General features: G+C 37.2%; 1 protein-coding gene across 4 annotated transcripts in view; it reads right to left on the bottom strand.

The window, feature by feature from the left end:
* The window catches only part of AOPEP (aminopeptidase O (putative)), a 185159-nt gene that overhangs the window by 18957 nt on the left and 142174 nt on the right, over nt 1-24028 (bottom strand). For all 4 annotated transcript variants that reach the window (XM_036403072.2, XM_036403070.2, XM_036403073.2 and 1 more), the window contains one exon: nt 5145-5261. In XM_036403072.2, the coding sequence (XP_036258965.1) occupies nt 5145-5261 (117 nt within the window). The remainder of the gene's footprint in view (nt 1-5144; nt 5262-24028) is intronic.

Genomic DNA, 24028 nt, shown 5'->3' with positions numbered 1-24028 from the left:
CTATTTTTACTCTCGCAGAAAAAAAATCACTAGAAAGCAATGCCCTGTAATAGAGTCATCAGCTCAAGCTGTCACCTTTTTTATCTTCTGATTTGGTGCTTCATACCAACAATGACATCAGTTAAGGAAAAGAACCATGGTTCTCTCCCTGCGGCTGCAATGCCACTATCTGAAACATGCCTACCTGTTGCTACACAGTTGAGTCAGGAAGGACTGGCAAGCCTGTGGAGGTATTTGCAATACATTACTAACTGTACTCAAAAGCTGAAGACTGCTTCTGAGTCCCTGCCCCAAGGGAGGACTGGCCCAGTGTTTGTGCTGAAAGTAAAGCTCACCAAGTGCCTTCTTCAAGTGTGCACTGACTTTCCCAAGCAGTTCCCTTTTCCCACCGAGTTTTATGGTGCTGTCCACAGAGCTCTGTTCCATAACCGTGCCTTCAAACAATGCCCATCCACCATCTGCAGGACAGCTGAATTATGCAACCTGAGAATGTGCTCAGCTCAACACAGCCACCATCAGATGGGAAATGACAAAAATTCATTTGTTCTTCCACATCTGCCAGTTTTTCACAGGCTAGGAAAGATCAATGAACCAAAGTTATTTTGTCATAACAGAATTCTCACCACTTGTAGGATGCCAAGCACCTTAGATGGTTTGTGTGCATTTCTGTCAGTGAAATAAGATGCCACCACTTTATAGCCTTGGTCACACAGGCAGACCTCATGCACAATGAAGTACTTGTGTGAGAACAGTTTTATGCCACCCACATGACTGATGATATTATGATCTTAACTCATTTTACTCACATTTACAGCAGAAAGAGTTCTAGTTTCTTTTCTCTTCCCAAAATATACCACATCATGATCCCAAATACAGGGAAAGCATTATGTAAGTGAAGAGCATTTCAATCTGCTTGCTCAGACAAGGAAACACAACAAAGCAACTTTCCATATGCTGTGCAGGCAAGATAAAAGTGATATCTCCAGTCGGAAAGAAAGGAAAGCTAACTCTACAGTGAAAAATGTGGGGAAGTGCACCATAAATACCTCTGCTTCATCCACATTCTGTACTTTTTATCACCACTTCTTAGATAATTCAGCAACAAGTAAAACACACTTGCAGAAATATCATCAAGTCTTAAATAGGACTGAAAGTGTCACACCCACTGTTCTTCTCCTATGGCTGTGATCTTCTTCCTGTCACATTTTTAATTGTTTTGCAGGTTACTCAGCCATTCTGTGTCCTTGTGTGCCCACAAGTTACAGGTCTTTGGCCAAATGAAGAACAGAAATAATGGGAGTAATGAGAGGGCTCATCTAGCTAAGAGATTCATTGACTATTAACTCAGATCTCATGGTGTTGTCTTTTGTAAATTATTGACTCCACTTTACTTATATGTAAGTTCTCAATAGCTTATTCAAATGAGATAAGATTGCACTGTCATATCAGAAGAGATGTCATCAAGGTTAGACAGATTTTAAAAAATACTAGACACCCAAAACTTTCCATGAAGACCAACTCTCCACATTCTGCCAGATGCTAGATATTGAATAAATGAAACAGCTGTCTAGAACAGCCACTTTGGAAAGGAACAAAATAAAAACAACACAAGATCCACTTTAAATTTTATTATCCCACTGAGCTGTCTGATGGCAACTGTAGCTGCTGCTTTATAACATATCCCATTTCTCCTCAGCCAGCTGAACTTACAGCTGGACTTAGTCATGTTCAAAATACAGCCAATGCTTCTCTTCAATGCAGGATGTGGTATGTCATGGAGATGTAGCCTGTGCATGAGTTATTTTGTTACGTAGTGGGAAGCAGCACAACAAGACGGGGGAACAGGAAGAGAAAATTGAGGACACAATCCAATTGCTTCCCACTTGTCTGACACTACTTGGCTGAGTCACAATGGGCTGAAGGCACAGAGAGAAGAATGGAAAATGGCTTTAAGCTTTGAAACCTTCATTGCTTCTAAAAAAAAGGTCTCTTGGATATGCTCAATTCAAACAGCTCAGATCAATGAATTTAATCTTTTGAAAACAAACTTGTAGTTTTGTGTCTTCTCAGATGTTCCAAGGTTTGAGGAATAAATGGCAAATGAAATAATTATTTGTTACAGAAGTGGACTGCAAAAAGTGGAAAGGAGTCACAAATTATGAAATTTGGCAGATGCCCTACAAGCCTCTCTTGGCATCCAAGACTAGGGGCAGACCTATTTGGAATGTGATTAAGCCATCCGCAGTTCTGGCTCTTGTGGCTCCAAAGTTATACATTATGAATCATAAATATGTTACTTAACCTTTGATTTATTTTTTGTTTGTTAAAAGAAGCATTCAAATGTCTGCTCTAGTAGGAAGATAGACACTGAGGCTATGTATCTGCATTGAAGCCTAATTTGAGAGGAGAGGAACTGCACTGAGTAGGTGCAGAGATCTCTTCAAGAGAGATCAACCTTTACATTCCAGGCAAGGTTGATTCTGACTCTCTCCTCTCCTGACTGATGCAAAGGAATAGACACAGAATAGACAAAGGGCAGGCTACCTGCTGCAAACCCTCCACTCCTTTCTGAAGCAACGTGTACCCCTAGGTTGCTAAATCTGGACGAGCACATGGTAACAAATGGTCAGGAGTACCAAACAGTGCTTTTGTCGCCTCACTGGCTGGGGACAGACCTACACTTTGCTGAGGGCAGGAGCAGATGCCACCAAGTGTGCAAGGCTTTACTACAACAAGCATGATCAATTTAAAGTCAACATAAAGATGCTTCAGTCACACAGACAGAACAGCTTTAAGAAATATAAACAAGGACTCTCCATGCTGTATTTGTGCAGGACAGATGGATCCCCAGTAATAATCTTCAAAATTATTATGTACAAATTTTAAGACCAAAATTTGTGAAAATACATAAAAAAAACGTACTCCTTTGTGTATGTACCCTCTCACACTATTGGCCATATCATTGCTTATCCCTGCTCGAAGATGATTGTGAATTTGAATGCTACTTTTCAAAAATAAGAAAACAAGTTTATTTCTTAACTTTTTGCTGCTGGATGGAACACAGCTGACAACCTCACTTCCAAAAATCCTGGAATAAACCCTCTGACACTGAGAGTTTTCTTTTTATTGACCTGCATGCAAGTTTTTTATGGTTTTATTTTTAATAATCCATTTCTGCTGTTTAGCTACTGAGAACATTTGAACTCCAGTAATACAGCAGGATCACTAGAAGTGATTTGTGTAACGACAAATTAAATCTAGACAAGAACAGGCTAAGACTGCAGTTCTTTGCCCCGGGGTCACAACAACAAAAATCCCCTGTGCACATATAAGAGAATGAGGCCCAAATAGTCTGTTCCTCAGGTAGACGAGGCCATGGGAGCTAGCTCCCTTTAAAGGACTGTAGGTGCCTGGTAAACCAGGTCATCAGACTGGTAAAATGCTAATGGTAATGTTGTCTTAGTTGTACTTCTAAGTGAGTTGTCTGCTAAGCCCTTGTTTCACCTTGTAAAATAAAATTGAGATTATGTTCATTTCATAGAGGTTCTAATCGTGATGGTTTGTGGAGGTTTTTCACAGAACCATTCTGATAGATTGTTTGCGTACTTTTATGTTAACACTGCAAGGAAAAAAGAAAGCATGAAAGTGAAGAGGAAGGAAAAACCTGAAAAACTGAAGCTTGTGGCCTGGTGCTTACAATTCATAGGCATGAAACAGCAACAACACAGCTATTGCTTTGATCTATGCCCCTGTTAATTCCTCTTCCCATAATAGAACTTCTGACATTTCACTGGTATTCAGATGTGATTAAAATATATTCTAATACCTATAAAAAGAAATGTTGATTTAACTACTAATTAAAAATAAATCTGGCATTTGGAAAACTTTATCAACAAAAAGTAAAAAGGTGCAGTAAACAGCAGCAATTGAAATGTTGTTCTTTTTTTTGTTTATTTTTTTCTGAGAAAAAGGTAGATATCTGTTTTATCAATCTTTACGTTAAGGTTTAGATTTCCGAGTCTTTCCAAGCATCCACACAGCAACTTCAGCTGTAAGAGTAACAAGATAGATTTTGATCTCTCCTTCAATTCTAATAATTGCCACAAAGTTCTAAGAATAACAGGGTAAGTCAAGCACACTGGCTTTCTGCAACCTTCTGCAAGGCAGTTTTTAAATAAACAGGAGCCAAATGTTAAGTTCACCATATTCCTTCATTGCACAGTAGCTTTGTCGTATGCTACATCATAATTAACCCTTGTTTTTTATATATATATATGTATATGTATGTACACACATATACACACACGCATCTCTAGACTCCTTCATGTTCATCTCTGACTTTCTTACCTCCTCCTGAATACTACATACTTGAAGCAAAGGCTGCTTACAAGGCTGCTCTCAGACACCACTTCTGCATTAATTTTCAGAACTCTCCCAGCTCAAGAAAACCATAGGACTTAAAAGAGTCTTCTCTGCACATGGTAATAAAGATTTACTGTTTTGCCTCCCAAAGATATAAAGCACTTTGGAGCAGGGATGCTACCCTTTATGCTACCATATAAAGCAGTGTTTTCCTTGGGGCCTATTAATATCACCAGCATTTAGCAGAAGCAACTGCAAAAAACATTAAATTAAGGCCCCAAACCAGAAAACACTGTAGTCTCTCTGGAAAGCTAACTTTCCTAAATCCTGAGTGAGACTTTGGAGCACGCAAAGAGGAACAATATGAGCTGACAATGGGGAAAAATAATTTTAGACTATAACAGACATGATTACATTTGGAGACAATATCACAACAAAAACAAACTGGGCTCCACTACACAGAAAAACGTAGTGAAAAATTTAACACTTGAACAAATGTGCTGCCTAAGGTACATGTAAAATAGTTTGGACGACTGGGTTGTGCTGTACTTTACTACCACAGTATGCAAAACACACCTGAACCTACCTACACAAAACACAGAGAAACACTGAGTTATTATGGCAATGAAGATGCAACAATACTGGAGTTAAGATCATTCAATTTCAGATTCAGACATGAAAAAAAAAAAACTGTAGTGAGTCTGGTTCCTAGTGGAACACTGTTATTCCTAGTCAACAACATAGTGGCATACATTAGAGAGATTTATTTTTACATGACTTACCTCAGCATCTTGCCCCCGGAGCTGGTATGTTCTCTCTAAGCACTGCAGTATTCTAGGACACAATGTCTTCTCCTCCAAGAGGAACTCCAGAAGTAAGACCAGCTGGTCAGGGAGAAGCTAAAAGAAAAATAAATGCCATATGTGAATGAAGATCTCTACTGGCTGAGCAATGTAAATGGAAACAAACTAAAAAGGACAAGATTGTGATAACCTGTGTACTTCCAGCATGTGCTTTAAATACAACTTGGACCTCTAGCTGGTTTCTGAGAAACCTCAGGGTTTATGTGCCTGTGTTCTGAAAGACTGTGCTGGGGCACAATGAGGATTCATTTTCCATGGTTTCCATTGCTATGGTTAGATCAGATCTAAAACATGCCTGTCTTATTGAAATAGAATCATGGCTTAATAAGTAAGATTTTTATGGAATGTATAAAACAAGTAATTCTATTTTGTTTGGGTTTGAAGAGAGAACAATTTACAGTGCATAATTTGAGAAATCAATGAGGTATATGAACATACAATTTTTAGTGCGGTGTTTTTATCAGATATACAAGCATTTGAGTGATTTGTTTACACTGAACAAAGAAACACCACACAAATAAGTGAACCACCAAACAACTGTTGTAAAAACACATTCTGAGGCATATTTTAGTGCAATGAGTCACAAACCATCCATCCTTTCATGGGAAATATGCATGAATGTTGTATTTGTGGCACACATGGTACAGTATCTACGCACAGATATATATTCAGTAGTTTCAGTTAGTTTCTTGACTCATGAACCTATCATTTTGAATTGGAACCTAATGTAATCTAAAAAAAAAAAAAACACAAGAATCTGTTGTAGCCAGTGCTTAAGTGCTCTGTTTAATAGGCTTATTGGATGAACAAATAAATAATTCAAACAGAGCTCAGAGAGAAATTGCACCAGCTGCCAGGAAGCATCTCTTGGAAATTTAGGCTCCAAGGTGATCAGTGAAGTTTGTTATATGCCCCAAAACTTTCCCCACTATTCATCATTGCAGGGCACCAGGGGAGGAAGGGGAAAGGCAAAAGAATGTCAGTAAAGCTTTTGCATACAAAAAGAAACCAACCCTGCTCACTTCTAATGTTCTTGAGACAGACTAATAAAAAAGACATCCTGCTACTTTGACAGTACTCCCACCTTTCACCACATTTGGTGATTTTCTCTTCCCACCTCGGTGCCTGCCCATGTCTGCTTTGCTGCGACAATGCACTAAGCAAGGATGAAAAGAATTCAGCTATAGGAAACGCCTTGCCCAACAACACATCCCACAGCCAGGGCTGTTTATGTGGACTGAACAAGACTGGACTTCTGATCTCAGATCTCTGAGTCCATGAAGATACCCAGGATCTTCCAATAAGTCTTAATTTGTAAAATATCTACATTAATAACAAATTTAGCAACATGACATTTTGTTCTCTTTTAGACCAGTATCTAAATCAGAATAAAGAGGAAAGGGCATCTCTATAATGGTAATGCTTTGGTTTCTTTGCATTTTGATTTCTTTCCATTTTTTACTGGTAAAGTTGTATTCCTGAAGACTGAAAATACCCCACATCTTACTAGCACTTTGTGAAACATTTTGTAAGTAATACCAAAGCCTGACAATCACATGGTATTGTTAAAAGTGGTCAATATTTAAAATTCAATATTTTAAAATATCAAATATTTCATTTCAGGACAACTACTAAAATGGCAGCTTAAATGCTTATTACGGAGTCCAACAGCAGCTGCCGAGGGTTGGTGAGACAAGTTAAAAAATAAACCAGGGAAAGTTTCTGGGAAGTGACTCTACTTGGAAAAGGAATTAATTCTGAACATTAATAAAATACAGAATGTTGCAGAACACCACACAAAGAAAGGTAACTTCTGATCTAGATAGTTTTCACTGCTAACTAAAAAGACAGAAGAACAACACTTAATTTGCAGAAGCTATAGAACAGTTGCTTGAATACGTAGGTACAGAACAGCTGAGTATTTTATAATATAACTGCAGTATAATTGCTACACAGATTCACCATGGAAAGCTATTGTTTAAGGCAGCATTACAGAAGCCAACTTTTTTTTTTTTTGAGCAACAGCAGAGCAGCAGCCATGCCCTGAATTTATGTCTGTCTAGTGCTGCATCATGGCTAAAGTTTTTTCAGAATTACTGGCTAAACTCTGAGAGTCAGTAAAACAAACAAACAAAACCCCATTAAAACAAACAAACAAATAAACAAACAAACAAACAAAACCAAGAGTGCATGAAGTGTTTGGACAATGCTGTCAGGCATATGGCGTGATTATGAAGTGTCTTGTACAAGGCCAGGTATTGGACTCGATGATCGTTGTGGGCCCCTTCAAACTGAGCATCTGCTATGATTCTACAAATAAGACCATGGCTTCTGCTATTTTCCCACGTTCCAGCTGCCCAGGATGGTACCTTACATACCAGTTTCTAGCTCATGGATTAATTAGAGTCCAAGGCAGGAGTTAGTGAACACCGGCAGAGAGGGCAGGCGCTGGCAGGGGAGCGCTGGCTGGCAGACCTCTCCCTGCAGAGGCACGACTGGGCACAGCTATTACAGTCTGTTCTCCGACTCGTTTCTAACAGAAAAGGAGGAACGTTCCCATCTACACTTTTAACCTTTCCTTTCAATAAAAGACTCTGCTTTAAAACCCTAACTTAGGCCAAGAGACAGAAAATTGCAACCAGAGTTTCATTAAACCAGCTGCTACAAAATTCATTCAGGGGTGCAGACATTTTCTTTTCCCCACACACAACAATATGAGTATCATTCTCACCAAAGCAGTCTTTTAATGGTTATAAATAAGCTTCAAAAATTGCACTTGAATTTTCTCTCAGAAACCCCTCTCTCACTGTTTTTTGTTTTCCTACCACCATCCTTATTTGTCCTGCCCACCTGTTACTTTCCATCCTTCACACCAGGAGAATTGTTTGGTGTGCATGTTGTCAATTTTCAATTTGGTTGCCTCATGCTTAATACAAAGAGGTCCTTGCTTAAGCGCTATCTAAACATAAATACTGTAGAGACCTAAATGCAAATTTCTTTTCAAGAACTGTATAACCACTTTACAACAACTCATATTCTGTGAATGCATATTGAATATCTAACACCCATAGAAAAGTACACAACACAGATACAGCAAGTTATAGCAGGATAATCGTCACACTCTCAAGTTATGTCTTCAGGCAGAAAACATTCAGAAAACAACCATAACACCATAAATGCAAAATTTCAATGTTCCTCATAAAATAAAATTAACTAAAATAAAATAAAAATAATCCCCTCATACTCTGAACTAGAATAGAGAATACTCAATCAAAATGTTCAAACATATGCAATTATGAAAGCAGATTGTTTCAATCAGGAAATGTGGCGAGGATCAAGAAATAGTTTTCATTACGTCAAACTGCTGCAACAGCATCTATTTATACTGTAAAGTAGATAGTTCCTGCCCAATCTATGCCTGCTGCATGGAAATCATATTACTTTTCTTAGGGCTGGCCCTCCCCCAGCTGTGACTATGGACACTACAAAGAGGATATAAATGAGTATGCTGTGACCAAGCACACTAGAGGTTTTCTGTCATGTCCCATGTAATTAAACATCATCCCCTCTATAAAGTTGTATCCCAGCACTGTATATATTATCTTGCCCTTTAGACTGTAAGACTTCTCCTCCAACTCTTCAGCCTTCTGAAAGAGTTCACTTTGTCCTGCCACTAAACAACCATTTGTTCTCTGCTTCCCCTAAGTTACCTGATGTGGCAGCTTTAAAGTTTGAGTAAAGAGGCTATTAACCCTTAAAAAAAACTTTAAGTGATAGGGAATATCAAAACTGGCTCTGTATTTAAAAAATGCAAGATGAAAGAAATAAAGAAAACATAAACAAATTGAAAATATAACTGATATTCACTGTATACTAAATCTCTTTGAAGTAATAAAAGCATACTCTGTATTTTATTCATATCAGTACACAAAACACTTAAGCCATTCTACTGTGTTACAAGAGTATCTTATTAGATTAGTAGGTTTGAAAGGTTTTCTACAAATAATCTTTGAACAAAACCATGAAATTTCAAAATACAATCCCTAATCTGTAAAAAGCACAAAGAAAACAAATCTTTCCCCTTCAGAGATCTGGTATAGCAGCTATAGAGGTCATCGATCTCACATCCCCGAAGACCACCCACACGAAAGAGAGTATTTATCAATTCCTAAATTAACAAACACAATAAATGCCAGATTCACCCTTTATACTAGAAAAAAAATTGCCACTGAAGCATTTGACTACTGACCTTTCAGCCATGAAATGTGACACAGATATATCTACTTGAGTTGATCCACAGCACCAGCATTTGCACCGCACCCCTCTGCCAGGACACAAATCACTAAAGTTGTACAGCTGGTATGTTGAATATCCCATTTGCTCCTGCCTGCACTTGAATGAAGTCATTGAAAGCCTCCTTGGAGGGAAAATCTGCCTCAGACTAATGCAGCAACCGATTGACAGTGGCGTGATTTCTATTATTACTCCATTATCACACTGGGATCTGTGCCTAAATGAGCATACTTCCTCCCTGATGCCATTTCCTTTTATCCTGGCTCTAGTCTAAAAGTGGATCAATGGGAGTAATATGTATGATGTCACTTCAATTTACAGCTACTGCCTCCCTCTCTCACATGCACAAATAGATCAATTCTTCCCAAAAATGGTTAAAAAATGCACAGGGAGAATCTTCTCTGAGAAAAGGGTTCTCTGCTATATTTGTCTGTGTAACCACAGCAAGGAACTGTTTACAGTGAGCAAAAAACAGGGGGGAAAAGGAAAAAAAAATCACTACTGTGCACTGGAAAACGCTGGCTGAAATACAAGAAAAACAAGGCCTTATAGAGAATTAAAGCAATTTGGCCTTTGAAAATCACACAGAAATGTTTAAAGTTTTTAAGGCACAGTATATTTCTCCTGTACTTGGTGGAAGATAATCTTGTGTCCTATCCCCAAAAACACAAAAGGTATTTTCATTTATATATTTACAAAGTTTTCCCAAGTCAAACCAAATTCCTTCCCACTCCCCTCTTAGGAAAGAAAGGGAAAACCCTTACTCCATAGTTCAGTTATGAATAGTTCCCTTCAGAAAAAAACTGATCATAGAATCATTTAGGTTGGAAAAGACCTCTAATATCACCAAGTACAACCACTAACCCAGCACTGCAATGTTGACCATTAAACTATGTCCCTAAGCACCAAGTCTACATGTTTTTTAAATACCTCCAGAGAGACTCACTCAACCTTGTGCAGCCTGTTCAATCTCCTCATAAACTGCAGTCAAGAAAGCAATACTACTAGTCCAGGAGACAGGATTTATAGGTCCAGGTCATCTCCACACTTTTACTTCACATGGTCAAAAAAATCCCCAAATGAATCTCATTTTATAAACTCTCCCCCACTGCCTTGAATGCTCTTTTCTGCAGGCTGCAACTAAATAAAACTTGTTGCAGAACAAATCCCCTATTCCTCAAACTGTTAAGCAAACTGGTAGCTTGAAAATTCAAAAAAGCACTGTTTACTCAACCATGTTTTTAACCAGATGTTTTCATTGTTTACCTCAATATTCTTCAGATGCTGATCAGCACAGTGACTTCTTTTAAATGAAAACAAGGTATGTTCTCCCCCACCCTCCTTCAAGGGCTAAAATGTATTCATATCAACTAGCATATAAATAAATATCAATTAAAAAATGTCCACACTTACAGTTGTTAACTAGTGTAGTGCAATATACTAGTGAAAAGAGTTTAACTCTGAAAGAACTAGTCTGATGTTTGATTAATATGCAGGGGGGGAAAGTATTCTGCAGCTGAAATATGCTTTGAACTGGTTTGCAAAATAAAGCCCATCTTTGCCACAGGCTGACAAAATTTCACAAGCACGTAGTGGAAAAGACAGCTCTGCTCAACTTCATTTAGGCCAGTTTATTTGACTTCTCCCTTGATGAAAAGCCAGCTCCCCTTTCAGTGTTTATGAAAGATAACTAGTCCTCACTATATTTAAAAGCAAAATATCTCAGTTTGTAACATATTCTTATCTACTTATAAACTGCACTTGTATGATATCTCTTCCCACTGTGTGTGGTTTATCTGTATCTGTTCAGTTGGCTCTTTCTATGCTCAGCAATTCATTTTTGAACACAACCATTTTAAAAACACAAACCAGGAACTGTACCTGGTAATTATCATGAAAAATACATTCCTACGAACTTTGCTTCAAAAAGCCTTATTTCAAAAAGTAATATTCCAACAAGTTAATCAACATTTCACTTGTGTTACATTTTAAAATGCTTTTTCTAGGACACTTATATCTGGCATCACCTACTTCTTACTAGTAGAACATAAAAATGACACAGTCCAATTTATTTCATAAACAATTGCACTGGCATTTTGTTCCCAGTTACTTTCCTCCCTATAATATCAAAATTAAGGCTGTTTTTTGAAAGCAGATAAGCTCCATCAGAAATAATTTTAAGGCCAATACATACTAAAACACAAAGGTTTGGCTTGTTCTGGCCATAAATATAAAAACACTGCTGAATGAAGGACAAAAATTGCTGGTTTAAGTTCAGTGTCTGATATTCTGGTTACACATTACTGGTAATATTATTAAAAGGCCAGCCACTGCTACCAGTCTATGAACTGGAACTTTTTCTTAGGCTTTGGTATGAAGTATTTTCCCATAATGTACTTTATGGAGAGAGGATCCACTTACAAAGAAATTCAACATCTGCAATCTAACATAAATGCACTGAAATGTCAAAAATGATTAAACCTTCACGATCTAACATTCTGCTGAGCCAGCAAAATGAAAAACAGGTGTCTTCCACTACAGGTTCAGTCAGGTTATGCAGTGCTTTTCTCAACCTTAGTTTTCTCAAAGAAACATTTCACTGTAACTTTACCCTCAAGCATAATAATTCCCTTTCAAGCATAATAGGCTACACATTCTCTATTCTATGCAGATTACCAGCCCTGCCAGTTACTATGATGCTTCCAGGATGTGCTGCTCCTGCTTTCAGATGAAATGGCCACACCAAGAGAAAATTTACACAGAAAGCCAAATTCCACATCTCAAAACACACTTCACAGACAGCATTACTGTGACACAAACCAAAGCTTTTGTTGTTGCTGACGCTGGCAGCAGCAAGATCTTCAGTCATCCCTTCACTCGATCTCAGGAGTCCCCCTCAGCAGTGCAGAGGAATGATCAGAATATCAGCCCTGTGAGCAGAGGGCATTAAGACCACCTTTTCTCATCTAACAGCACACCCAGCAGAGGCACTGCAGGTTCAGCAAACTATTCACCTAACTGCAAAGAACAAAGCCAAGAAGAATATTTGTCTTATTTTCCAGATTTTCTGACTATTACCTATTAGAGGATTCACAGAAAAGATAACCAAATTTTAGCAATTGGTGGAAAGATTTCATACACACATTGTAGCAGATGCTGAAGTGCAAGTATCTGCCTCCTAATTTGTCCACACAAAACAGTGTAGATCTCAATGCTCCAAATCACGTGCTTAAGCTGATCAGTGGTAGTATAGACCATCTCACCTTGAATGACCAACATCTAGATCCTTTGAAACCACCTGGCTATCAAGTGGCCTCTGAGACATTAAAAGAAAGTGACAGACTACAGCAGACATTGAGCAATGAAGAGCTGAAGAAGATAATGATGGAATATGAGCCACAACTTCAGTGAGAACATCCTCAGCACCCAAACAGATTTCCTTTTTTCTTCTCATTCTAAGTACTAGAAGAAAAAAGACAAAAACCTGAGAACCTAAGAGAATTAACTAATTTTTCTAGCAAATTACTGGGCAAGTAACCACACCACCCAGCACTGAAAATGAAAAATCCCATCTCTGGAAACTAATCCAGGATGTTAAGATACCTTTTCAGAATGAAATATTCTTACAATAGAACTGAACAAGGGCCAGCTTGAAGAAGTATAATCCTTTTCCTTGAAAGTTTAGTACACATTTGGCCATTCCTGGCACAGAAATTGGTTCTGCCTATACCTACCAAAGCTAGACTCATTCAATGTCCAGAGTTCAGCTAGGATTGTTATCTTCAAGGAATTCACTACAGGTTTTCCAACTCTCTTATGGTGTGGTCAGCTCTTGGGAAAATCTCAGCTTGTTTACCAGAACACATTTCTTTCTGGTAAATCAAGTACAAAGGTACTAGACCTAGTACCTACTAAATGCCCCGAACAGCTGGAATTCAGAGAAAGGACATAAAGAAAGGGAGAGGAAATAACTTTTCTTTGTCTTCAAAGCTTTCACTATGGCTGTGCTGAAGGAAGTTTTATCAATTCCACTCAGCTTATGCTGGAGCTGCAGGATACACCACCACTTCAGGGAGGGCTGTCTGAGATTCATCCTAAAGCACTAACAAGTCTTCCTGGACGAAAGCATTGAAGCACAGATGGGAACCTGCACTTCCATCTCTTAACCCTTTACTACTGGAATCCACAAGAATTCATTTTCTTTTCTACTCTTTTCTTTTCTTTTCTACTCTTTTCTACTTTTCTACTCTTTCTGATTTCAGAACAACAGATAATGAGGGCTTTCATATTTAATTATGCCCTGTGTCTTTTAACATTTGTAGATAAACTGCATTTCCAGATCCGTATTTTCTTTCTTTTCTGAAATCTGGCTCTGGTGAACTGTGTGTCCAACACAGCCTGTGCATACTCACAACAATTTTTCAACACACCACATACATTTGATCCCTTTTTCTTTTAGAGTCCTTTTGTTGTTTGCTGATTGGTTGTTGCTTTGGGTGTTGGTCTTGGGGTTTTTTTCATTTGTTGAGAATGCAATTGACCAGACTGAGTAAACTCCAGTTTCAGAAATACACACATACTGCCAAGAAAGTCTTAATCATGGACAACCTTAAAACACGCGTACTTCTAACAGTCTAAACCTAAGAATAGGTGCTGCTGGGAACCTAGAAAAGCAGTATATAGAATTTGCAGTCATGAAACTGTCCCCATTGATCAAAGATGCAGAGATGCCAAGCCACTACCATCAGCTTCTAGAATTCTTTTAACTAAGGTCTCACAATGGCCTTAGTTGATGACTAAAACTATCAGTTGTCTGAAAGAACTCTTTTTGCTGTGGTGGAAAGTCACCTAGCTCCACAGCTGCTGTCACTTCTCAGCCCAATTGCCTCATCATCCCAAAAGAAAGCCTTTGGCACTTCAGAAGATAACTGGCACTGAACACTCCACCATGACTAGCAACACAGATTACCATATGGTTACCTGGTTTTCAAGTTTTTTGTGTTTCCCACCACAATATCCATGAAATCAACCACTGCAGACTACACTGATGACTCTGAGGCAGCTACTGTAGGTTGCTGCCCAAAGATCACAGCCAGGCACTTCCTCCACTTCACAATTCTCCACTCAAAGCACACCAACTTCTTGAAAAGGCACCTGATCTTTTCAACGAGTTGTCCCAAAACTGGCACTGTCACCTAAGACTGGTCACAAGCATCACCACCTCTCACTCCAGATGTAGGCCAAGTTTCTCAGTTTTGCCTGCTCTACTACAAACACATAGCAAGGTGTACTTAAAGGAAAAAAAAAAAAAAAGCCACCACTTCTACCTCCCAAAAAACCCTTTGTGAAACAAAATGCTTCACTGCATACAGCTCTCTCCAGGAGCAGAGGATAAGACAATGAAACACATGACAAAAGTTAATTGCTTAATACTTTTGTGAAGGCTACTCAAATCCTATTGTGATGAGTGTGATATGGAACAGAACAAGTGTATCCCACTACTTTTTATTCCTGATTTTAAAAATATGGATAAGGTTTTAATTTAAATTGTTGCAAAAGACAACTAACACTAGAAAAAAAACTCAAAATCAACCCCTTAAAAGATTTGAGAACAAGTGTTGCGCAACATGGTTATTATGCCCAGTGCTATGTAAAAAGACATTATAATTACTAGCAAGGATGTCACTGCCTAATTTTCTCTTTCAAAATCTGTATTTCAAAATCTATATTTTTCCTATACAGGAGCATTAAAACTAAGTATAAAAATAGTCCAAGCTCAAACTTGCTGGACATGAACTTTTCCAAACTGCAGTTTGACTTATGGATTTTTTAGCTTGAAGGAATGCAAGTGGCTTGAGACAGCATTTGCACACCATTAGCACATGCAGGAACAGAACTTCTTAAAAAAAAAAAAAAACCAAAAAAACAAATCAAACCCAAAAAGTTAGTTGAAATACTAATGTTTTCAGAAGTAATTATCAGATAAAATGAGTTTAAAACATGATAAGTGCTACACTCTGCTCATGTTTTTCAGATGAGACTTTCTGTAATGTCTAGGATGATAGGTGAATCATTAAAAGCAATCAGGAGCTATTTCATCTCATGTACTACTCAGTAGTTTCACATATTGACACAACATTAACAATGACATTTGGATCTTTACAATAGATTTGGGTTTTGATTCATAAATATAGCTTTGTGGGGGAACTCTATTCAATTTAACAGAATTGCATCAAAACACTAGCCTCTGAACAGCTCTCTTTTAAAAAAATCCCCAAAATTAGTAAGTTTTGTGATTATGGAAATGTGTGTTTAATTTTATGAAAACATGACAGGAACAGAAAAAATATTTTAGACATACTAAGTAACTACAAAGCTGAAAAAGGAGTAAGAATAAAAATATGACATTTAAGGCATAAACCCCCTTATAAATTCAGTCTCACAGAAGAGGTAAAACTAGAGGCTTTAAACATATTAATTGCATGCAACTTTTTATGGTCATTTATAATATTGGTATATGCATGTAAGTATATAAAGATACACTCACATAATAATTTAACAATTTTTTTTACCTGTCTCCAAACAGTGGTGGTGGTGTTTTAAGTTTTTTTTTCTTGGTTTGGTTGTTTGGTTGGTTTTTATGTATCTGTAAGGAAGATTCAGTGAAGTGCTTAAAATAACTTGATTTCATGCCCTCCATCCATTAGGTTTATGCATCACATTGCAGAGTATTAGGAATCATTCAGCATAAAATAGAGTACTAGGAATCATTTAACATAAAAACCTGCAACTTGATTTCCAGAAGCAGGGACAAAGGCAAGTTTTCATGCTGAAATCAAAGAGGGTTCTAGGTTCCACATTTTCAAATAGAGATTTTCTACCAATACCAATTGATATTTTCCATCAATAATTTACTACAACCTTCATTTTTAAAGATACGTGAACATTTCCAATGCTTTACAAATGACTGAGAAAGCAATGGTAAAAGCAGTTGTTGCATAAAAATTAAAATAAATCCCTAAGCAAAACACCCAGACTAAAGCTGGTAATTTTTATTCTATAAATGTGCAGAGAAACTATTCAGTTTACTGCCATTCCTTTCAATATTACCTTTCTCTTTAGAAAAAGGACCTAAAACACGTTAAGCAGAGAGCACTCCATATCCTGCCCTGTGCATTTTTGGATTCCACTCCAGATATTTTACGCCCTACTTCAGCCCTTGTATATGGACCTGGAGAAACCAGGATGGGCTACAGCAGGAGTTCCTGGTAAGCAGGTCTCAAAGGCAGATTTGAGACAATCACTGCTATTGACAGCGGGGGAGCCTATCCTCCACCAAACAGCATTCACTTACTTATTTCCAAGGCTGCATGCTATTTCATTTCCACCTCTTCTACCTCAGGAAAGGAGGGGGAAGAAAGAATATTGATTGCCAAGAAGGATACCTAGAAAATTTGCTGACCTATGGGCTCATTATGTACTTCTTATGGAAGGAGAGCTCCCATTAGCTTCAAGGGATTATTTTTTCTAGGAAGGAGAATAAGACCAGCACTTCATCACTGAATTTACATAGAAATGTGAAAATAATCAAGCAGATAATGCCAGGGAGCAGTGGGCCAACTGTACAGCAGCAGAGTATTATTTATACTACAAATGGCTGGATAACCACTAAGTGCAGTACTTCAACAGTAATTCATAATCTTATCTACAGTTGACTGAAAGTTGGCTTTAGCAAGAACCTGCCCTGCTATGTAAGTTATTCATATATAAGTTTTAAACAGTGCAATCCCACTCTAATTTAAGAAATGGCTGGATAACAATCATTTAAACCTAATTTAATGCAAGTAATGAATGCTTTTGAATACTGAAAGGCAAGCTATTCCACTGTATAAGCAAAATATCTGTTTAGAATGGGTCTTGTTCTTAAGAAGAAAGGCAAGCAGCTACTCTATCAGCTCTTTTCTTCTAACTATGTAAGTCTCTTTCATTTTAGAAACATGTGTGCTGCTGCAGCAAAAATAGACCTTAAGTTTCCATTATAAACTGCAGTTCTCAGGTGTTTATAACTTCACTATAAAAATTTCTCTCCGGAGAGAAACCTGGTATTAAAGTTCTCAGTTTATAAAAGACTGTAAAAATACTATTTTTATTATTATTTTTCCAAATATAATTTCCAAGGTGTCTTACTGATTTAAGACAAATGTCTTATCACTGAACTCCTATTTTTAAAAATGAAAACTTGACAGTTGATTACTCTACTTTGAGTCTAATGACATTTGCAAGTCTTCAAAATTAGGAAAGTTATGGTAAAATAGAGCAAACAGCTATGATTAAGGAATACTTTCCACTGGCAAAATTAACCCTTCATAGTTCTGTCTTAACCAAACCTAAAGCATTTCTCCCTTTTCTTTCAAATTAAGCAGTAGAGATTTAGGTTGTTGTGCAGTTTTCCCCCCCATGCTTTAACATAATCCCCTGAATATGCCTCAAAATCTCAGCTACATCGTCACCTACACCAACAGTACCGCATGACAATCACAGTTTACATGCAAAATGCTGCAATTACACTGAGGTGTAATTAACTTGATGTGCACGAGTACCTCCACAGAAAGAAGCAGCCTATTCTTGCTCTCTAGTTTATGCATTTGGCCCTCTTAAATGTGCCTTTCACAATGACATTAGAGGGCTTAATAAACGAATGGCAAAAAAACCTGTAGAATTTTGTAATGATAGTACAGTTACTGCTTTTTCAAACCAGCTCAAAACATATTATAAGACCTTCAGACAAATTTCTATTAAAGCAGCTTATTCTCAGCAGAATCTAAAGAAGTCATTAATTTGTATAAAACTTTAGCCAGCCCAGCCTGAAAATACACTAAAATAAACAACTTATTATTGGAAATTTAATGCTTTTTACTACCTTGGCATTTTCAAACACAGACATCTCAGCTCCAACAATATGCTGCAGTTTCTGTGCACCACTGACCCCAGCCTGGGAAGCCTCTGCAGCACCGACTTTCAGATGGATGCACACCTCTAAGTCCCAGAAAGCTGGGAACCAGGCACACTCAGCACCTCTGCAAATTAAACACCTCCAGCCAGTGTGTACATTGTAGAGTACTCAGCAAAGCAGGCACTGAACACCAAAATATGTTTTTCTTCATAGTTATTTCACCATTGGTTGTTACAAGGGCAAATTGCTGCCCACAATCAGCTTAGCTATGAATCAGTGTGTCTGTCTTCATTTTGTCAATTATCTCTGCATAAATTCCAGAAAGATCCACTCTAAAAACCAAAAAGCATGTTAAACTGTCACAGATTTCACCATTAAAACAAAATTTGCCTTGAAAAAAATCCAAATAGGCATAGCAAGCTGATTACATGAGTATTAGAAATATTTTCCCCCTGTAAACTTTTCCTAAGTCGGTATTTGATATACCCCTAAAGTCACTGAACAGATACTGTTTGGTGTCCAGCTGTGCTGCAAATGCTCAGTGGCACTAACAGGTAAAACACTCTCATCTGAGTTTTAATATTGCAATTGAACTCTGCGACAGACACTGATGTTCTTTCATAAACACATCTGAAACAAGAGATTAATGATAAATCCAACTTCTTATCAACTTCTAATTGCAAATGGACAATAGAGGCAAGAAGGCGACATGAAAGGAATTTTTCACTGATACTCAAAATGAGTCCTGTAACTCGTAACAGCTGAATTACTCCAAGAACTGGTAAAGCACGTAAAAAAAAATGCACTGTTACTCTAAAAAGGCCAAAAGACGAGAGCATACTTACTGCAAATGCGATTTCAGTTCCACTCTGTTAGCAAAAGCACAAAGTCCTTTAACCTGATTACAGCTGTGCTGCGGTGCCTCTAATATTTGTCTTCTCTCAGACTAAATACACAAGCTCTTCTTCTTAATCTAAACCCAATCATAAACCAGTCTTGGATATGCTCCACCCTTGCAATTACGTCTTCCTGTCGGTGATCATATTCCACTTCTTTCCTTCCCAATTCCCTTTGCATAGTGCAGTCGCTTTTATTCAATGGTCTTCTGGGAATATTATGTCTCCTCTAATAATCACATTAATTAGAAATTTTAATTTTTGGATTAAACAACACAAAACTAGTTTTGACAAATCTTACAGTTCCAGGGGCAATAACAATGTAAAAGTAAACCACTTTTTTGTCTGCCTCCTAATATATTTGCGTTTTTAAAAGTCAAGACCAAAAGAAGAAATATTACCCTCTGCTTTCTATAACAAGATGAATGTGTCCATTTGCAGAAGGACTCTTAATTTCAGGTACTAGTGCACTGACTTCCAGAAAGCATAGCCAATAAACACATCCTTTTACTTCAATAGCTGAAAAACCAAGTGCACCAAGGTTTGCCAAGGACAGCACGTATTTCACAATCTTCAAAAGAACTGCATTTTGTTTTATTGTAAATAAAATTTTAATGCAAATAAAATCAATGAAAGGAATTAGTCTATTGCAACTATAATTTCTTCTAATTATGAATGTTATATAATTTGCCTCCTTACAGTAAATGACAAGTGCTGGTCTCTGATTTCACAACACCAAGCCCAGCTCATAGGCAGTCTGGCTGGAAGAAACAAATGCAGCAATGGTATTTTACCAGGTCTGTATCATTAATAAAGCCAGTATAAATAAGCAGCCTTTCCAGTACATATTGCCTTTCTGTATTACCCTTTGTAGTCAAAAAATAGTTTGCCCCAATAGAAGCATAATGTTTACAATACTGATTAGTTTTGAATGTATCTGTACGGAGCAAAATGGGGATCTGAACCTTTCTGAGATGTGTCTCAAGGGGAAGAACAGGAAGGTGACAACAAAGACATGTTGTAATATTAACAGAAAGCAATTTTTTTCACAAAGCTGCCTAAGTTCCATACAGTGCTTAGGACTGTTTTTCTCTGGAAAACTTGTTTTCCCTTTTATCAGTCCCCTAGGGATCTTTGACCATACAGTTCGAACTGACTTGAAAAGTAAAGCAGGGGCAGAGAAGGGAGGGGCAGGGGAAAGGGGTGGTGGTGCAGTAGGAGACACAAAACACAAACTGTCGTGACTGGCATTTTCAGCATTTACATGGCTACACTTGTATTGCCAAGCCAAGTAGAGCTTATTGGTCTGAACACTGAAAATTACTGATTTATGCTTAGCAACCTTGCAAATGACAACCCCTGCTGCTCACAGTAAGGAAACCAATTTAAGGGCCTCTCAATGTATACAATACTGCCATTTATATATTTATTTTTTAAGGCTCAGGTTTCCAGTTCCACCAGTAAGTGCTCGCTTTGTAGACGCATGATACTGTGGTGATACACACATGTAACATATATCACAGCACAGCTCTAAATGCAGCAGTAGACAGCAAGACAGATTAGTTTAATCTAGATTTTGGGTATGTAAAATTGCAAAGGACAGAATGGAAGCTGTTGAGTCAGGCTGTTGAGACCTCAAAATAATGGGAAAACATACTTTTAGGTGGCTTTTAGCCAGTTGTTTGTTGAATGCCTCTCCCCCTTTCCACTTATACTATCTACTGTTTAAATCAAATATTGTCTGTCTTTTAAAGAATGCATTGTAGGTTATTCATAAGAAAAAAATGTGAGTTCCATTACACTAACATATTTTTCCTTTTATTAATCTTTTTTTTTTTTAGTATTTATTCGTTATATAGACATTGGATTGTTTGGTTGGGATGTTTTCCTTTGGTTTTGGTGATTGGATTTTCCTCTGTTTTTGGAAAGTTTACTTAATGTTTGACATCTCACTGTTTCCTCCAGACAGTCAGTTCCTCCAGTCAGTTTTGTTTTGTTTTGTTTCTAAATTACTCACACAGCAATAGGGAAGAGAAAAAAAAAACCAAACCAGTAATATTTTTTTAAAACCCTCTCCAGGAAACTGGGTTATAAAACCACAAAATCCTGCAGGATGTCAAAGCAGAGGAGTACCTTACATATTTTTATATAAAGTTGAGGTTTTAAAAAAAAAAAAGGAAAACGAACGTACTTTGCACAATTGAAACCCAGGATTTGTAGAGGGAGTGAGCAGTAGGAACAAAGACTTGTGCTACAAAACTGAGAAAGCAAATTGCAGCCATGGAGAGGCTGTGTGTGTGCACATGAGGCCACCTGCCCCAGAGGCACTCACGTGTGCCGTCGGCACTGCACGTGCAGAAAACACTTCTCCTTGGTTCTCCAAAGCCAGCTCTAAACTCCTTCTGTGCCACTCTCCTGAGCTCTGCCTAAAGGCTTTCGGGGGTGTTGTTTATTTAAGAGAGACAGACAAACATCCCTGGAAACTGGGAACCAGTACAATTAAATTTTTGTTGCTTGTGGTTGAAACAATTGAATTCAGTTGTGATTCAAAGTTGTAATACAGAAAAATGCACAATTCAAGGCAGAACATGATGCCGCCTAACACCTACAGGATGATTTTCTCAAACTATATTTTGCTGTTATTAATTTTCTATTATATTTTAATTTATAAACTTTAATAAAAAGAAAATAAAAAATAATAGGTGTCTATAAATGAAAGTAAAATTTTGGTAATTACTATGAAGCAACCCCATGTTTCTATTTCTTAAACAAAAACATTTAGTAGTTCACAATTAGCTTTTATTTGAACAATGCTCAAAGGTGTGTTTACCATATTGCAAAAGGCAGACAGAAGTACTATTCACTGAAATGCATTTACTACTCAATAAAAAGTAAGAAGAAAAACAATATTAGAAAGAAAGTCAAGCATGGAGACTACATGCTCAAATCAAATCTCTGCATTTTTCCACTTTAACTCTGATGCTAATTTCCCAGCTATATTAGCTTACCCATACAATTTCATAATTAAATTATATTATGTGACACTTCAAAAAACACATTAGGTAAACATCACAGACACTTTAATTCAGCATAAGAGTTTGGGCATGTATTTAAAATTAGTTGCTATTCCTAATACACTACCACTCTGGAAAAAATGCTGCAGTGAATCTAACTATAAATCAAATTTCCCCAATTATACAAATCAACAAATACATCGAAAAACTCCTATACATTTTTAAATACAGATTTTATTACTCCTTGAATGAAGTAACAAGAGAAATTACTGTTCAGATGTCTAAAAAGTACTTTTCTTTTTGCACATTTGCAGCTTCATCACAGTTTGTTGCAAACAAACTGTGTTTTGCAGAGCAAACTAGCAGGGACTGATGTAAAATGCTAATAATTTTGCACTACTTTTCTGACAGGTGTGCATACAATGCTATGCTGTAACTGGGAAAATTGTAAATCCATACAAACACTTCAAGAATAAGCAATATAGAATTTTAAACAGTATCAGTCAAAATTTATTGATTGATACTTCCAACAGCTGATGAATTCTGACAGAACAGATCTGACTAAACTGACTTCAGGCTAAAACTTCAGAAAAGGACATCAGAGAACACCTTGTAACAACAAAATTAAAGAAAAGAAAAAGAAAACAGGTGACAAGTTATTTCTGGTAATTTTAACATCAAAAACATTTTGTTACACTGTGTGGACTACCTAAACAAGACTTGTTCACTGTTTTTAGAAACTAGGGAATCTGAGCAGCAACTGCCTTGCTTTGCACTAGATTTATATGTTAAGCATTTCAGATGTAACAAACTCGATTTTAGCAGTAGAACTTGTTTTTGAGATTTGATTTGTTGAGACAAAATTCCCACAGATTTCAGTGAAACTCATCTGCAAGGACTGCAGGGTGGAGCACACAACACCTTCTGAGTAATCATTTTAAAATACACACACTGTGATCATTTAAATTTATTTTGACATTTTATATTCTTTGGTTAACTTTTAACTTTCAGTGCAGTGCTGAAACACGAAGACATTAAAGAGCATAACATAAAGCATAGTGCTGCAGGGAAGAGACTTGCTCAAATTTGGTAGAGGGTTGAAGTCAACACATTACACACTCCCAAACACCTTTTTCACAGATTTTATTATTGATGACATCTGCACACTGTGTCAATTCTTATTTGGCAATACCAAGTAAACTAGTATGGGTCAAACTAATTTTACATATAGGAATAAAATGGTTTCAAAATAACATATATGTGCAGAGCAGCACAAAATTATGTAACATACGAGCCAATAAAGTGATGAAATTCAGTAGTTATATTTTCCAACTGCAACACAAAAGGTTTTTAGAAATCAGAAGGAAGCTGTTGTGGAATCTAAATCAAGAAAGCATGTAACCAGTGCATAAGAAGCATGTATTATCAAGCATGTATTATTTTCTGACATATGTTTTGATCACTGGAGATGTGCCAAAAAAACTTGTTCTAGTAAATTGACTTTAGATGTCTTTAAATGCTTTAGAGAAATTATTTGTGGCCATGAAGGTAAACAGACAAATGCTAAGCCTTGACTTCAGCAACTGGAAACAGCAAGATTTGCATGAGGAAGCTGTGAAAATAGGAACATTGAAAGGCTTAAAAATT

The sequence above is a fragment of the Molothrus ater genome, chromosome Z (assembly GCF_012460135.2).
Source record: "Molothrus ater isolate BHLD 08-10-18 breed brown headed cowbird chromosome Z, BPBGC_Mater_1.1, whole genome shotgun sequence".
NCBI classification, from domain to species: Eukaryota; Metazoa; Chordata; class Aves; order Passeriformes; family Icteridae; genus Molothrus; species Molothrus ater.
The sequence above is the reverse complement of the archived record's forward strand: the minus strand, read 5'-3'. Positions and strand labels throughout refer to the sequence as shown.